Genomic DNA, 18864 nt, shown 5'->3' with positions numbered 1-18864 from the left:
CACCCCTGGCAGCGAAGTTAAAGAGGCGGCAACCCCTAGCAGGGTCCAAGGGTAGAGCCCCTGACTGGGGTTAAGGTGAAGTTCAAACCAAATCGAATCGAAGTTATACGTTATATAACATATGCGCCGCATATGTCCAACATATACGCCGTATATGTAGTTCAACATATGCTCCGTATATGTTACAAATGTATACGCCGCTTATACATGTACGCTCCTAACTGCACATCTGGTTATTTTTAGCATGTTTGAAGGTTTTTTCGCGTTTCCAGCGTCGTCAGCCACTGCTGACCGGAATTTGATTATCTTTGACCTGGATAAACTCGATAGATCTAAATCCAAGCTAAGGTGATCCTTAAGCTCGTTTAATCACCCGATTCGTTCTAGATATAGATTCAAGTGGCTCAAACGACGCCCTGGGGCTGCGGTGTCGAGTTCTATGTTGTTGGGTCAGCTGAGATAAAAGTAATTCTACCTTTAATTGATATTGGTTCGGAAGATTCAGCGATGTAGAGAGCGTTTGGCTTAAGTGTGTGTTTTTAGAGTGTGTAGGCTAAGGTGAGGAATTGATGGAAATGAAAGGGATGTAGGGTTTTAAGAGTATTTATACCCTAAGCCCATGGACCTTAGGCCCATCTTTTTCTATTAAGTCCATGATCCATTCTAAAGTCCATTTATTTTAAGCCTACCATGCTTTATTATTTTTTTATTTAAGTTACTTTCTTTATTTATTTATTCAATATGACTAATTTTTCTTTGACACTAAATAATAATATCTTACTATTAATATTAAAACTTCAAGATGTTACTTAGCATGACCCAATATTATTCTTGGATGAACCATAGTTTCGTCACAATATGCGACGGTCCTAGACTTTTGAATTTTTGAAATTTGGCAAATTTGGTCCTTGGATTATACTTTAAATGTAATAATAATTCAAAATACATAAAATTTGACTTGTCAACACTAGAAATACATTCCAACAACATATCAAACATTAGTACTCAATAAATACTTCACTTCATTAATGAATACAGTTCCTAATTGCAAAACGAAGCGGGTAAACAAATTTAAATACAAATACAAAAATTGAGAATGTCACATCCTGGACTATACACGGGACAATTTCCTCTTTCTGTGTTTTGTTCCCGTAGAGCCGATGCTTACTGGACTGTGACCGCGATGGGTGAATTTTTTTTAACTATCGACCCTTATCTGCTCTTTCTTCGGACGGGGCGATCGTGATTCTTTCCTCAAGTGAGGATTCATCGCTCCACGGATGTTCAACTCCTTCTTATACTTCTAACTTCACGAGTGTCCTGCATACTATCATAGATTTAGGTCGTGAACGAAAACATCGTAGCGGTGCTGGTGGTTCCAACATCGGCGGAGGAGACAAGCAACCTGACCCCGTCATTCTTGATGACTTGGTGCAGGCGGAATGTAATGTTGGTTCTCGCATGGAGGATTTTGTGGCGTCTACGACTTCCGATGTGGTTATTAAGGCAGCCTCTAAGAAGATCCGACTTGGTGATCGCACCAAAACGGTAGTGGTGGCCTCTTCAGGTATGATTTTCTTTTTATTTGATATCATTTAATTAGTATCCGAATTTTTGTTTACCTACATTTTTGTTTTTTAGGTCTCGCTAAGAAAACAACGGAGGGCGGTACCAAAGCAGTTGTTATTCGAGAGACCTCCCGACTCCCCAACCTCTTTCACAAACTGATCCTTCCACTATTAATAAGGGGAAGTCTATTGTCACACCCCGACTTAGGGCCTAGGCGTGTGACCAATAGTTGGTACATTTTTTCTAAATATATCGAAGTTTAAGGTTATAAAGCGGAAGTTATGGTTAAAATATTAATATATTCCAAAAGACGGGAATTAAACACTCGCTAGTTTGTTACAAAAGAGTTGAAGTTATAAACCATATTTTCCAATATTTTAATATTAAAATTTCATGAGCCATCGGATCGTCTAACGGCTAGAATCCAACTACAAACATCTAATCTTGGTAACCTATAAACAATATATAAAATACGTCAGCAAACATGCAGGTGAATATGCTGATGCCAAAACATTTATTGAAAACCTTTAGTTCATACTCGAAACAATCAGCCGCCCTCTCGACCGGAGTACAAATTATATTACCTTAGTCCAGCCCTCATAGCCCTATAGACTGGCTCAATGAGACAGGAACCTGGTACCACGCGTGGTGGGGTATGCCTACCCTCTGCCCACATATGTAAGGATCCAAGCACATGTATAACTAGCCCAATTTCCAGCAGATTATCCCATGTATACTTTTGTTTTTGGGTAAATGACTCGATTAAAGAGTTTTATAGATATGAGCGTATTCACCTTTGTTTTGATAAGCGCTTTCACTGATTTTGTTTTGAGGTTACCACAGACTATAGTACGAGAATAAAAAGGATAAATACTAGATCAATGCTCTAGCTTTAGACCTTTACTAATCATTACCTTGATAATTATTTCTTTATACTTGGACCTTTAGTCCAAAACATTCATTAATAAAACACTATGTTTCTTCTTCATAAGGAACATATATACTAAGTTTCTTCTTTATTAAGAAACGTTATGAAATCTTTATAATTATAAAGAAGTAATATTTTATCTATACCCTTGTTTTATAAAAACTATATTTCACTTTACTATCTTATCAACGTATAGACTATACCCCTCGACTAGGGTCTAAGCCATATATAATAAAATAATTGGGCAGTACCCCTACCTTGTATGGCTAGCTTATAGGAAATGCCTAAGCTTGACACGGGCAACACTTCTACTTGTCGGTGGTTAATTTAGAATGCAAACAAACAAGGCTTCAACACTTGCACGTACTTTGAGAAATGAATCGTCGGAACGTCAAGATCGACGCACGATTATTGAAAAAGTAAGTTATCAATTTCATTTGGGATGCATAAGGAAGAGCCCGGCACCCCTATTTATAGAGTCGAAATCATGACCAATCGCGATACGCGGAGGTTAAAAAGGGATCCATCGTGTATTGCGATGGAGCACTTAACCGCCACTGAATATAATATTCCATCGCGTATCGCGATGGCTTTTGGTTTGGCCATCGCATATCACGAGGCCGCACACTAGGCCTGATTGGTCACCAAGACCTGCCACGTGTTGCCATGTGCGTCACATGGCTGGACACGTGTCACGATTACTTCGCCTAGTCATCTCTTATCGTGATGACCCAAAATGTTGGGCGATCGCGTATCGCGACACCGCCCATCCTGGGGCAATTTGATGTACCTGTCGTGTATCGCTGATGTGTTGTAAAACACACGTATTTTCCACGCCTTTTATCATTGATTTAGTTGCTTTTATATATAATATTTAATCTTTCTTAACAAGTATGGTCATATATAATTATATATTTTGTAGGTTGCGTTTTTAAAGAAACAAAAAAACCGAGTTTTTGCAAGACTTAACGGTTTTTTTTATCAAATCTTGAAGAACCAAGTGGAAGCCCGACCCAAGCCCACTAGTGAAAACCCTTACATGTTATTATATATTATAACATAAAAAAATTAAAAACCCTAAGCTCTAAAAATTGGTCCGGATGTCAGTTGCAAGGAGAAGAAAAAGTTTGTTGGTTTTGGTTGTTGGCTGGGAGGGAACAGCATCTTTGTTGTTGGCTATTGGTTTTAAGGACACACAACTTCATTGTTGTTGGTTGTCCCTTTTAAGGAAACACAAAAATTGTGTGGTTGGAGGTGGTGTGGAGCCGTTAGAAAATCGTGCTGAATATTAATTTTTGAGTGGAGACAGAAGGAGAACGAAGGGAAAGATGGGCAGAGAAGACAAGAAGCAAAAGAAGCTAGAGGCATCACAAATATTATTGAGAAGGTTGTTGGCGGTGGAGTTCAAGGATTTATTCATTATTTGGTTCGAACTCTCTTATTTATCTTTCTTTAAAATTATCGTTATGAACTCAAATAATTTTGCTTTGTTTGTTATTATTATGAGTAGCTAAACTTATTTGCACTACCTAGGTTTTGATAATTATTGACATTGTTTGACGGTTTACTTGGTTTTAATTGATCACATGATGTATTATTATTGAAAGGCTTTATATAATTCGATCTTTGGTGCGTTAAAATATTGTTTTATATAATTATTACTCGTGATTCCGCGTATTACTTTGATTGATTGATTGTGTGTCGTTCGGTTAGGGTTCTACGTTTAGGTCATAGACTTGGTGTTTTTGATCTATTTGTGGTTAGTACTACCATAAGAATCTTGAGTGAGATTAATTATTAAAATTCAATAGGTTCACCTTCCTTGCGACCGAGAGGTAATAGGGAGTCGGTTTATCTCGCATCTTTATTCGGTTAGGTTAGAATTGCACGAGAGCGAGTTTTGGTTTTATCCGGTTTAGTTTTGTGTGAAAATATGCATCTTAGATCGGGTTAGATATTTTTACCCCTTTATCCCTAGAATTGTTAGTACCAACTTTTAGCGGGTTTTGTGTCGTTGAGTCCGAAAGGAGATGCGTCATTAGGGTACCTTAGTAATCTTTATCCTGGTGCATTTGTTCAATCTTCTTAGATTTGTGAGGGTTAGTTGGTGAGACCGAGAGGTAATCTAGCGAACTTTAATGAGCCTTAGTTGATTATTTTAAGATCCCGATATCGTGTTATTAGTTAATTCTATTAGCCGTTGAACTGTCAGTAGGATTCTTTCCTAGGTAGTCGTTTCTCCATATTTGTTAAAACCTCGTTAAGTTTCGTTAAGTTTTCCTGTTAGTTTCGTAAGTTAAGTAAGTTAGTTAAATTATTTAAGATAAAAATTAAAATAAAATCAATTAAATTTAAGGTAGGACTTGGATTAGGATTTATAATCTGAGCCGTTCTCACGTCTCTTCGAGTTCGATATCCAGACTTTCCTCATCTTTGCTATACGCGACCGGTACACTTGCCATTTGTGTGTACAAGGATAGATTGTTTGGTTTTTAAAGCTTAGTTTCGATCGTGTTTATTATATATATATTTTCGCACATCAACCGCGATGGGTCAACTTTCGATCCATCGCATATCGCGATGGGCCTTGAATTCCATAATTTTCATTTTAATCATTTAACTTTAATATCTTGTCACTTCCTGATCACACTTCCATTTTCCAAAAACAATAAGGCGGCTCTTAAGCGGTGATGCGAGCGTGAGAGCGTGCTAAGTGCGCCATCAAGGTGCCAAATTGCGCCCAACGCCCTTCTCCGTCGCCTTCGCTATCTTCCTCGTCCTTGTCCGCACCCTTTGCTATGACCACTTGGTGCATGCTAAGAATAAAAGAATATTACTATGGAAACTTCATCTCTTATACAGAGCTTCCAAATCTATCTCACTTTAATGTGGGATGATATTTATTTTCCTTATTTATACTCATGTAAAGGAATTCCATTTTCTTCCTCCTTTCCATGTGGATTGGAATCATTTCCTCCATTTCTTTACTATGAATTCTTCTAACTTAATATAATCCATATATATTATTTCTTTACCATATTTATTATTAAATTATTTTTGGGCCCTTCTACTTTCAAAGTTGACATTTTAACCCAAAAATAAATATCGTATTTTTCTAGATGTTACATCCTCCCCGCATTAGAATGAATCTCGTCCTCGAGATTCGTTAAAATAGATGTGGGTATTTCTTTCTTTTCTCAGATTCCAATTCCTAAGTAAATTCTGGTCCTCTTTAAGAATTTCATCTTATCTTGACGAACATTAGTTTTCGCCTTTTAAGTTTCTTAACTTTAAAATCTTCAACTTGTAGAGGTTGTTCTACAAATTTCAGATTCTCATTGATTTCAACATCTTTTAAAGGCAGAGCTAAAGATTCGTCAGCCAAACACTTACGTAGGTTGGAAAGATGGAACACGTCGTATATTCTTTTCCTTTCTTCGGGCAAACGTAAGCGATAAGCTACAGTGCCAATTCACTCAAGCACTTCGAAGGGTCCAACAAAACGTGGACTTAGTTTTCCTTTCTTTCCGAATTGTACAACCCCTTTCCAAAGTGATACTTTCAATAACACTTTATCGCTTACCTGAAATTCCAACTGCTTACGACAAACGTCAGCATAACACTTTTGTCGATATCTAGCCGTCTTAATTCGCTCACGGATTGGCAACACTTTATCCGTTGATTCTTGGACTATTTCGGGTCCAGGCATTTGGTTATTTCCAATTTTATACCAACATACTGGCGTTCTACATTATGGTCCATACAAAACTTCAAACGGTGTGGTTTGAATACTTGTGTGATGTATATTGTTATACGAGAATTCTGTTAGGGGATGATGGTCGTCCCGCCTTCCTCCTAAGTCAATCACACAAGCTCGAAGCATATCTTCAAGTGTTTGAATTGTTCTTTCGCTCTGCCCGTCAGTTTGAGGATGATAAGCAGTGCTAAGGTTTATTGAGTTCCTAACGCTTTTTTGAAACTGTACCAAAAATGTGATGTAAATCAACTATCTCGATCAGATATAATAGATAGTTGCTCGCCATGTAACGATACGATGTTGTTTACATATATCCGTGCTAATCTATACATAGAGTAAGACTCGTTGATAGGTAAGAACTGTGGGGATTTGGTTAACCTATCAAATGATAACCCAGATTGCATTATGTTGACGAGTAGTCTTTGGAAGTTTTTTTATAAAGTCCATGGTTATCATTTCCCATTTCTAAATGAGAAGCTCGGGTTGCTGAAGCAAACCCGAAGGCGTTTGATGCTCGTCTTTTACTTGTAAACATGTTAGGAATTTGGCTACATGCAGAGCATTGTCTTTCTTCATTTCATTCCACCAGTAGTTAGGTTTAAGATTCTAGTACATTTTATCACTACCGGGGTGCATCATGTATTTAGATTTATGAGCTTCATTCATTATCTTTTCACGTAGTTCTCCGATTATTGGTACTCAGATTCTATTTCCAAGTCTAAGTATACCATCATCTCCCTTTACTAGAGAGTCAATTGTGCCATTACGCTATTCTTTGGAGATATTTTTTTCCTTAATGGCTTGCTCTTGAGCTTTCTTAATTGGCTCGATTAGATCTATTTAATGTTCTAATATTAAAGCTTGAACCCTTTTGGGTTTCACATGTTCCTTTCGGCTTAACGCATCAGCCACCACGTTGGCTTTACCTTCATGATAGATGATTTCGTAATCATAATCATTTAAGGTTTCCATCCATCTTCTTTGATGAATGTTAAGTTATTTCTGATCAAATATGTGTTTTAAACTCTTTCGATCAGTGTACACAATTAATCTAACTCTGTTAAGATTTCCAAGGAAGTATGTGTTCGGATAGTCCAAAGTCCCGGTAGATAGCTCTTTGCCTTCCAGTTGATAAACAACGTCGATGAAGCCGTGTAGGGTGCACTATTCCGTGATGGGGATTGTAACTTTCCATAAATTTCCCATTTTTCCTCAACGATCGAACTTTTCTTATTTCTTTATTTTTGAGAATCGACGAATCAAATGGTATTTATGTTCCAATTTTTGCCTCTTATTTTCCCTCTGAATCAAAGTTTTTATTGCCATACTTGTTAAGTTCCTATTAGTATCAGAGATAGTGCCTCCATAGTTTTAAGGCAAAAATTATAGCACCAAACTCTAGATCGTGAGTTGTATAATTCTTTTCGTGTACTTTTAATTGACAAGAAGCATAAGCTATTACTTTCTTTCTTTGCATTAGTACACATCCTAAACTTGAATGGGATGCATCACTAAATATAACGAAATCTTTAGTACCTCCTAGCAAGGCCAATATAGTTGCGTTGGTTAGCTTTTGTTTAAGTAAGTCAAATGCTTCTTGCTGTTTAGTTCCCCATTTGTACTTTACATTCTTTCGAGTTAATGAAGTTAAATGAACGGCTATTCATGAGAAATTCTCAATGAATCTTTGACAATATCCCGCCAAATCTAAGAAACTTCGAATTTTGATTGGCGATTTTAGAATTTCCCGTTTCTCTATTGCTTCAATCTTAGCAGGGTCCACTTGAATTACTTTGGCGTTAACCGCATGACCAAGAAATTGTACTTCATGAAGCTAGAATTCGTACTTTGAAAACTTAGCGTACACTTTCTTGTTCCTAAGTATTTCAAGTGGGATCCTAAGATGCACTTTATGATCTTCTTCCGATTTAGAACAAATGAGTATATCGTCAGTGAATACGATTACAAATTTATCTAAATAGGGTTTGCAAATTCTGTTCATCATGTCCAACAAAGTGGCTGGGGCATTGGAGAGTCCAAATGGCATTACGGTGAACTCATAATGTTCATACCTTGTGCGAAATGCCGTCTTCGGTATGTCTTCTTCTTGAACTTTCAATTGATGATACCCCGAACGTAAGTCTATTTTCGAAAAGTAGCTCGATCCTTGCAATTAATCGAATAAGTCATCAATTCTAGGTAGCGGATATCGATTCTTAATAGTTACTTCGTTCAAGGCTCTATAATCAATACACATCCTCATTGATCCGTCTTTCTTCTTGACGTATAATATCGGAGCTACCCAAGGTGACGAACTTGGATGAATGAATCCTTTTTCTAGTAGCACATCCAATTGTTTCTTCAATTCTTTCATTTCCATTGGAGCTAAACGGTATGGGGCTTTGGCTATTGGTGGAGTTCCTGGTATTAAGTATATTCTAAAGTCGACTTCTCGATTAGGTGGTATACTTGATAACTCTTTGGGAAAGACGTCTAAAAATTCGGCAACTATAGGTACATCTTTTATTTCTTTTGGTTTTGGCTCTTTAGTAACGTAGGCCATGAATGCTAAGCAACCTTGGTTTAGACATTTGTTAGCTTTAATCATAGAAATTATGCTAACTTGACCATCATCTTTGTCATCGGTAATTTGTAATGTTCGTTTATCAAGAGCTTGTAGTTCTATGGTTTTCTTATTACAAATGATACGGCCATGGTTATCGGATAACCAGTCCATACCAAGAACTATGTCAAAACCGGCTAATGTTATGGGAAATAATTGAAGGGGTATGACATAACATGCTAACAAGATCTTTCCATTTTCTAAAGTTTCAAAAATCTTAACTACCTCACCATTGGCTGTCTCAACGCTTAAGGTTTTATTTAATTTCATTAAAGGTTCGTTTAATAGACTACAAAAGTTATAATCTATAAAACTTTGATTTTCACCTGAATCAAATAAAACTCTAGCATAAATGTTATTAACTACAAACGTACCGGTGATGGTGTCCGGTATGTCTGCAGCCTTCTTGGTATCGAGTATAAAGACTTGAGCCTTTCTTTTCTTCCCATCATTCTTGGTGCCGCTTCCTCCAGCCCCATTTCCTGCAATTAAATCAAGTCATGTTTTTCTTTCAACAATTTTCCGCTAAATGGCCTGGTCGTTTATATAAGTCACAAACTTTTGTTGTTGAAGTAGAAGCTTCATATCTGCATCACCCCAAATGGCGTCTCTTGCAAGTCTTACATAAAGGAATTGTTGGAGTAAATCCTCCATTATTCCTCTCCACTTGTTTACCCTTGAAGCGGGTATCCTTCCTTCCTTCACCATCTCCTGTCTTGTCTTCCTCCTTGTTCCGAATCAAACCATTCATCTTGTAACTGGCCAATTCCATGGTGGAATCGGCAGTTTGTGGCAAATGAGACCTCTCCATGTCTCGTATTTCTCGTGGAAACCCTAGATGTAATGAGTCACCTTGTTTGACTCGGGAGTAACTAATTAAAGCACAACCTACAATACTCTTGGAACTTAGTATTGTAGTCTTTCAGATTGGTCCCAACCAACTTGTGGTCAGTGGCGGAACCAGAAAATTTCAAATGGGGGGTCGTAATATAACTGTTTTACAATCGGAATTCAAAAGTGTACACAAATTACTTTTTTTTACCGGTAGCCGGTAACTGGCATCTTCGAGGTCCCATAGCTTGAAATCGTTGAAGAATTTCTTCATTTTCAACACTTGCAAAGATATCTTTCTCTACATAGAACGCCAATGCATTCGTGAGAAAATTATCACCAATATTATTACGTAAATCAGTCTTGATAAACTTCATCACGGAAAATGATCTTTTGACGGTAGCTGTTGCAACCGGCAAGACCAAAGCCAACTCAACTAGTAGATAGACGAGGTCATATGTTATATGATATTTCATCTGAATCATTTTCTTTGCAAGTTCTCCAATATCATGAAGACCAGAAAAAACTTCATTACTTTTCATATTTAAAATGTACCGATCAAGTTGTATAGTTAGTTGACGGAGATCAAAATCAATATATTTAAAATCATCTGATTATAACTCAGCAATCCTTAGTAACTTCTCATGGTCAAAAGTTTGAAATGAGTCTCTAGGGTCAAGACATGCTATACATGTAAGCAACTCCGAGTTTGCCTTAGTAAAACGCTCATTTATTTCATTAAGAATCAACAACTTAGAATCATGTGGAAATAAAATATATAAAGCTTGCCAACAAAAAATGTGGTAATCTGAACTTTGTTAACAAAAATAAATGAGAATAAGGCACCTGATAAAAAATAATTGCGTGAAAGAGATGGAGATATGTTTGTGCCTCATCATCAATTGTCCTTCTAACTCGTCCTGGAATAACGTCTTCCATATTAGGCATATAAATTTCATTTTTAGAAAAAAAATGTGGTGACATCATTCAATAGCTCCACCCAGCCGTCATCCCTGTATTTCTTCATATCATATTTCATATCTTCAATCAATCGAACCGCATTACTAATATATTGATTCTTCAATTGTAGGGCTTGTGACAGGTCATTTGTCTTTCTTAATAAGTTTACCATTAAATGAGCAATGAACACAAACTAAAAGTTTTCCATTTTCTTAGCCATACCAAGCGCATTACCTCGAGTTTTTGCTTCAGTGCCCGCTCTTGACAAAGAAATAAGCACTTCTCTCACCAGTTTCCACAAGTCTAAAATTCGAAGTATAGTTTTAAGATGGGAACCCAACGAGTGTCACTAGCTCAGGCTAAACTCATTTCTTGGTTTTTACCTTTTCCTGTACATACTTCACTCGTCTCAATTCGTTTCACAAAATCATCATGTTGTTTTTGTCGAATCAAATCTTTCCTTTTACATGAAGCTCCAACAAGATTCACAATCTTTGTAAGGTAATCAGAAAAAGAACTAACAGATGCATATTCAGATGACGTGGCCACAACTACCAATTGTAACTGATGTACAAAACAATGTATATAAAACACAAACTTATTTTCAGCTAAATTTTTTTGCTTCAATCCATTTAGCTCTCCACACATATTGGAAGCTCCATCATAACCTTGACCTCTAACTTTAGACATTGTTAAATTATTTTTTTGCAAAACAATTATCAATAGCACTTTTTAGGGATGATGCACAGGTGTCGGTAACATGTACTACCCCAACAAACCGTTTAATCACTTCTCCACCATCATCCACATATCTCAAAACCACCGCCATTTGCTCCTTTATAGAAAAATCACGATATTCATCAATTAAAATAACAAAAAACTTATCTTTAACTTCGTTCACAATAATCTTTCTTACCTCCGTAACACATGCATTAACTATTTCTTTTTGGATTTTAGGCGAAGTCAACTGATTATTTCCATGTGATTTTGAATTAAATGCCTAATTTACTTCATTATTACGTTCACAATACCATTTTACAAGTTCAAGAAACTTACCTAGACTATTAGATATTATAGACACTTCATGCCCGCGAAGAGCCAAACCTTGTTTCAAAAGGAATCGAATCACATCAACAACAGCGGTTAATCGAACACGATAAACAATCTCATCTTGCTCACATTGTTGTGACAATACATTATCAAGATTGTGCCTTTGATCTTTAAATAATTCAAACTGAACTCTAGCATGATTATGTCTATTATTTAGACCTCCTTCATGATCACGAAAATTTTCAAATGCCTTTTTCCAGTTTTTAAAACCATGGTTGATAAAGACTTCATCCCCATGTCTATTACCAGTAGGGAACAAATAACACCACAAACAAAATGTTGCATCTTTTGATGCGCTATATTCTAACCAACAAAAACGATCAAACCATGTTTTTTGAAATTTTCTCAATTGTCCACAAATTTGTGTTTTGGGAAACTTGTGACCTTTTGGTTGGCAAGCACCTTTCGTTATATAACGTCTCCTTACTTCCTCTCGGATATTAATCGAATAATAACTTATCGGTTTGCGCAAGGCTGGGTCACCAACAATTTCATCTTCCGATTATTCAACTTCTTCTCGACTTCTTTTATTATTATTTTCATTGGCATGTGACGAACTTGATGGAGTCTCGATGCTTGATTTGGGTGTTTTACCAAAATTGTTTTTGATGGAAGCATTTCTACATACACAAATATAAAAAATTAATTATCACAATCATTACATAAAACAATAAGTTCTAGATTAGATCATATATATTAACTGATTTTGTAAATTAACCACATAAAAGATAACTACACAACAAGATTTCTAATTCCTACGGCTAAAATCATAAACTATTAGCATACTAAATAATAACAACTAATTAAAAAAAAAACTAAATACAATAAGTTAATTCATATTTTTGAGATGGTGCCACAGTAGGAAAAGAAACACCAACAAAGTGAAAGTAGTAGTTATAACAGAGGAGTAGAGCGCAACACGGCTGAACTTTTGATTTTCCTCTACACAAGGTGAAAAGTGAAAATAAATTATCAGTAAAATATTGGGTTTGAATATGGTCTCATTAAAAGAATTAAACTGGTTCATTTAAATGGCCCAAATTCCTATATACCAATTTAAAAATACAGTAAATAGTAAATAGTACATGCCTTTTCAGATCTACCCACAACTCATGTCATCTTCTTCATTCTTCACCATATTTCAAAGTTTTGCAGGATCACCACTTACCGAAAATTCTCAAACACAATATGTCTACTTTTTATTTTGACTCTAAGCACTCTGTGAGAAGTGATCAAGAGGGTCAAGCCATAAAAAAAATACCTACTCCGATCTACTATAAATTTAGCCGGTCGGAGAGTCAAGGGACCCTCCCTTAAATCCGCCAATGCTTGTGGTTTAGGAACTTGGTTTGGATTAAGTCTGTTTCGTGCATCAGACAAAATTTCTGCATCATCAATTCCTTCAATTCTTCCCACATCAATTGATACATGGGCTCTCTTCCTTTAGACATGATTAGAGTGTTCCACCACTCTAACGCGTCACCTTAAACATTTGTGAAGTATACTGAATCTTTTCCTTCACTTGCTTATTACCACGATCGATTCCATTTCTTCTAACCATCTTAAAGCAACAATGGCGCCCTTGTCGCCACAAAATTCTTTTGGACTGTAAGTCTTGAAATATTTAAAAGGACAACCTTTGTTCCTAAGATTTTTCTTGAAATTTCGATTTAAGTTATCACTAGCATTCGATCCCTGGTCACTTTCTTCATATTGGTGGGTAGGGCTAGGATGTGTCTTAATTTTATCATTTTTATTGGATTGTACGGTCTTGGGGGTTTGTCGAGTTTCACTTTTGCGAACTAAACCAACTTTCATAGCTTGAAACAATGGAGTCATATCTTATGTTTTCAAATCTTGCATTTTTATCATTAGATTCTCGGGAATATCTTAAGCAGGTTCAGTTCTAACTCGGTTGCTTCTTGTGTTAGAAACTTCTTGGTTTTGCGAGGGATTATTTTGGTTTTACATATGAAATTACAAAGAATGAATTTAGAACCAAATATTTTTATTTAAATACCGGTGGATGGAATATCTTACAAACGCAACTTGGAATATCATACAAACGATTATAACTACGAATCTCAGTGATAGAGTATATTACAAAGACTGACACATAAACAAACGATACAAACACAAACGTGTAGGATTCCTAATCTCTCATATAATCTTTGATCATCTTTCTCATTTTACTACATTTATGTAGTAATTTACTTCCAACTTTCTTTTTCTTGCCACCCTCAGTATCAATCTTCTTCCTTAAGTCATCGGTTTCATGCAAGGCCCGATCAAGATGTTCCTCTTGTGACTATGGCATAACATTTGGGTATCCATATTGTTGTGGTGGATCACGGTATCCCATCATAACAATATCATAATGATTCTTTTGGTATGGTAGTGGGGGACTTGCTTCAAATGGTAAATTTTAATACGCTTCAACAGTTGCTTCTTGTTCTCTTATTTCATTGGCTTGTTCTGAGATGGTAGGAACAATTCCAAGGTATGGTGGAAAACTTGGAGGGAACATTTGAACATAAGGGTCTTGAGAAATATATCCATAAGGCATATGAATTGGTGGTTCTCGAAAGGCATAGTAAGAGGTCATAGTAAGCATGGGGTGTTGGAAACCAATATTTGGTGGACAATCACACTTTGGAGCATCCTAAATACCAGGGTTATCTTCCTCGGCAGTTATTTCTTCCGAAATTTTTTCTTCAAAATCTTCCTCTCCTCCTCCAGATCTTCTTCTAATTCTTCCTCCGTCCACACCTCTTCATCATCTTTGTTCATATCCACTTGTATTTTTATCTTTTCTTAAGGTTGAATCACCCTCATTTTAGGTCTCTTTGATGGACCTACTAAAGTATCATTGTTGAAATCTGATGAGTTATAAGTTGGAGTTCCAAAACGCCATATTCGTTAATCGGAATGACACTGCATCCAACTGGTTGTGTTTTGCTCAGATTCTGATTTGATACGATTATCCACTAGCATTTCATTGGAAGGGTGATAGCCCAGAATATCAGTAGAATGATACTCAGGAGTTGGTGGATCACAAGGTATGTGAACTGGCATTTGCTCCATGCTGGGGAAATGGATGGGTTTACTTCCATATGGAACTACAGGTATGATTGAACGATCTTGATTAAAGAAATCTTCATAATAATCTTCATTCTTGTTGTCCTCCAGGAGTATTGACTCGGGAAGGCCAGCTCTTCTTGTGTCGCGCATAAAGCCGTCCATCGCTTTCTTGAATGACATCTAAGTTTGGAATTTTAGAATGATGAGGGATAGGAGAGAATACCAACCTATTTTATCCCTATATTATATGATAAAGTGTTGAAACTTATCCCTTGATCAAAGCTTAGGTACGATTAAATACCTAATTCGCTAAGATCGATGCCTCTGATACCAACCTGTCACACCCCGACTTAGGGCCTAGGCGTGTGACCAATAGTTAGTACTTGTTTTGTAAATATATCAGAGTTTAAGGTTATAAAGTGGAAGTTATGGTTAAAATATTAATGTATTCCAAAAGACGGGAATTAAACACTCGTTAGTTTGTTACCAAAGAGTTCAAGTTATAAACTATAATTTAAAATATTTTAATATTAAAACTTCATAAGCCATCAGTCGTCTAACGGCTAGACTCCAACTCCAAGCGTCTAATATTGGATACCAGTAAAACAGTTTACAAAATACGTCAGCAACACATGCGGGGGAACATGCTGACGGTAAAACATTTATAAAAAACCCAATAGTTCATACTCGAAACAATCAGCGGCCCTCTAGACCAGAGTATCAATTATATCACATTAGTTCATCCCTCACAGCCTTATAGACTGGCTCAATGAGACGAGGACCTGGTACCACACGTGGTACGGTATGCCTACCCTCTGCCCACATATGTAAGGATCCAAACACAAGATTAACTAGCCCAATTTCCAGCAGATACTAAAGTTTTAGGGATACATTATCCCATGTAAACTTTGGTTTCTTGTTAAATGACTTAATTAAAGAGTTTTATAAATATGAGCATATTCACCTTTTTTATGATTAGCGCTTTCCCTAATTTGGTTTTGCAGTTACCTCGGACCTATACTACAATAATAACCAAGTATAAATACTAGATCAACGATCCAGCTTTAGACCTTTAGTCTATTTGCATAATCATTACCTTGATAATTATTTCTTTACACTTGGACCTTTTGTCCATAACATTCATTAATAAAACACTACGTTTCTTCTTCATGAAGCAACGTATATACTGATGGTTGGGTAAAAGTCATGTATATTATTATATTATTTTTTTACTTTTATTTTAAATAATATGTGAACTTTGATACTTCAAGCGTGTTTATGTGTTTCAGGATACTTGACGTTAAGAACGCTTATCGGGATGAATTACGGCCTTGAAACGAAGATATAGAAGACTCATGATGATTGGCACGCGTTCCTATACAAAACAATAGAAGAAAAATGAAGAGGATGTGTCAGACACCCTTATTGCAGCGCTAAGGGACTTTAGAGCTACTCTAAAGTCTCACATCAGGAAAGTTGACCTTAGCCCGACGCTAAGGTCTCACCCCCTGGACTTTAGCGTCGCGCTAAAGTCCTCCAGGCGGTAAATTAAAACCTAACTCTATTATATTGAGTTTTCAGCCCCCATTCGAGATAACCTTCATTCTTTCAACCAAGTACAAACCCTAGGACGATTTTGCATCATCTTGAAGCCTCTGGTTTGTCCGTTCATCGCATGCTTTCATCCTCTCATCAGATAAGCGAATCATTCGTGATTCTGATGTCAGGCTAAAACTGTTGGGTTTTAACAAGATTACCAGAGTCATATAAACCCATTTATATGAAAAACGCAGAGGATTAATAAGTTTTAAATCTTGTTAATTAGATGAATATAAAACCGATTTTATATGCAAAACCCAAGCCCCGGATCCATTTACGAATTTGCATGCTTGCCAATATAAACAACCATAGGGTGTTCATAACATACTACCTTCAAGAGTCCAAGAAAATGAAGGAGATGATGATATGAATGGCGAGTCTTCAAGATAGAAGAACCTCAAGCTTGTATACCCTTCAAGCTTCCAACAAACACCTTGATTTTGCTAGGATTTACACTTGGAAAACTCTTCCTTGATATTTCTTTCTTTGGCCGAAATCCAGAGAGAGAAAGAAGAAAGGTTTACTTGCAACTTGTATATGAGAGAGAGAGAGAGAGAAAGTTGTGTGTTACCAATGCACTATTTAATTCAACCAACCACCACTATTGCATGTCCTGGAATAAATAAAACGTTAAGTGAGGAGAGAGAAGGGGGAAAAGTATGCAGCCAAAGATTCCCACCAAATTCAAACTCAAGTAATCTATTTTATTTATTTATGTTATAACATAACATGCAACATCCAGTATGCATTGCATATTGTTATTTAACCAACTTAATAACTTTGTATATGCAAAATGCAAAAGCGGTAGGTTTTGCATATTGTTATTTAACCCATTTAAATAACATCGTATATGCAAAATGCAAGATGCAGTAAGTTTTGCATATTGTTATTTAACCAACTTAAATAACATCGTATATGCAAAATGCAAAAGTAGTAGGTTTTGCATATTGTTATTTAACCCATTTAAATAACATCGTATATGCAAAATGCAAAATCTCTCATAACATAAATTATCCATATAATTTATTTATTACAGAAGTGAAAATATTTAGAAATCCAATTTCCAAATATTCTAAGTGTTGATATTTATTTGTTAGATCATATCTTAAATAAATATCGTGGTGTTTGTCTAGCTTGTTATTGGGTATGACCCAACTTGGATCATAACGTACTAGCCACATCAACTCTAATATGTGTCTTGGGCAGACCGATTCCAACAATCTCCCACTTGCACAAGATACATAGAAGATTGATGCAAATAGCAAACACCGCCTAACAACGGTTTACTATCCCTAATACGTATGACAAAGTGCCATTCAGTAACATCATCCCCTTCAAGTCCCCGACTTGAAATGATTTAGGTGAATCTATCATTTATCCTTTGGCCACGGATGTCATGTCAAATCCAAAGACACAGAATGATCATTCTTTATTGATTTAACTTAGCAGGCCTTAGACATCTCACTCTCAACGAATAAGAGAGAAAAATCCCCTATTGACTACATACGTCTCTCACAATCACCTTGTACTACACTTGAGCTCAGCCTTATGTACTGACATGTTTCAGAGTAGCGAAGAACTAAGTCAAAGTATAATAGTCGATGAATATCAAGACCCAATATGTATCTCAGGTCGGAGGATACTATGATGTTCGCCTTTACTCAAATTTACTTATGATCACAAATCACAAGGATTCCATGCAGTAAAATTGAGGGCGGGTCAGTCCAATATTTATCCCATAAATATCTATGAACCTTGGCAGCAACGCTTGCTATATTCATACCTTATGAATATCTACCAATCCAAGTTCATAATAGTCTTACCTTCACCCCTATTCCCACAAATGTGATCGACTACGGACATTTAGAATAATTAACTTATTCACGGATTTAAACATGCTAAAATGGAACATAACTCACAAGCATAATCATAAACCATAATCATATGAATGAGTTAGAATAACAATTGTTTCGATATCAAAATAAAAAATTTTGATCAAATCCAATTACTAGAATATCCAAGTCCTAAGGCACAAGTATGACCTTCATGCTTCGGCCTTTCAAGGAGCTTCGTGAGTGGATCCGCAATGTTTTGATCAGTGTGAACTTTGCGAATACATATCTTTCCCTTTTCAAATTCATCCCTTATGTAGTTGAATCTCCGCTCAATATGTCTAGTCTTTTGATGTGCACGGGGTTCCTTGATTTGAGCAATCGCACCCTCGTTGTCACAAAAGATTTCTAAAGGGTCCTGAATGGTACGAACTACCCCTAGATCGGCCACGAACTTTCTGATCCATGCAGCTTCTTGAGATGCCAATGAGGCGGCGATGTATTCAGATTCAGTGGTGGACAATGCTACCAAATATTCTTTTACGCTCTTCCAAGAGACAGCACCACCATTCAT

At 36.4% G+C, this 18864-nt stretch overlaps 2 protein-coding genes across 2 annotated transcripts; both read right to left on the bottom strand.

The window, feature by feature from the left end:
- Positions 1-9905: 9905 nt before the first annotated feature.
- Positions 9906-10250, bottom strand: LOC143534905 (uncharacterized). The gene has a single exon (XM_077029275.1). It carries the CDS (start codon positions 10248-10250, stop codon positions 9906-9908), a length of 345 nt encoding a protein of 114 aa, XP_076885390.1.
- A 772-nt stretch (positions 10251-11022) lies between these two features.
- On the bottom strand, positions 11023-13339 carry LOC143534904 (uncharacterized). The gene is made up of 5 exons (XM_077029274.1): positions 13255-13339; positions 11678-12081; positions 11585-11635; positions 11438-11503; positions 11023-11232 (listed from the first exon to the last, which is right to left on the bottom strand). Exons 1-5 carry the CDS (start codon positions 13337-13339, stop codon positions 11023-11025), a joined length of 816 nt encoding a protein of 271 aa, XP_076885389.1.
- Between the last annotated feature and the right edge of the window lie 5525 nt (positions 13340-18864).

This window comes from Bidens hawaiensis, unplaced genomic scaffold, assembly GCF_021521415.1.
Source record: "Bidens hawaiensis isolate Kalapana, Puna unplaced genomic scaffold, B.hawaiensis_p1.1 tig00010348_1, whole genome shotgun sequence".
NCBI classification, from domain to species: Eukaryota; Viridiplantae; Streptophyta; class Magnoliopsida; order Asterales; family Asteraceae; genus Bidens; species Bidens hawaiensis.
The sequence above is the reverse complement of the archived record's forward strand: the minus strand, read 5'-3'. Positions and strand labels throughout refer to the sequence as shown.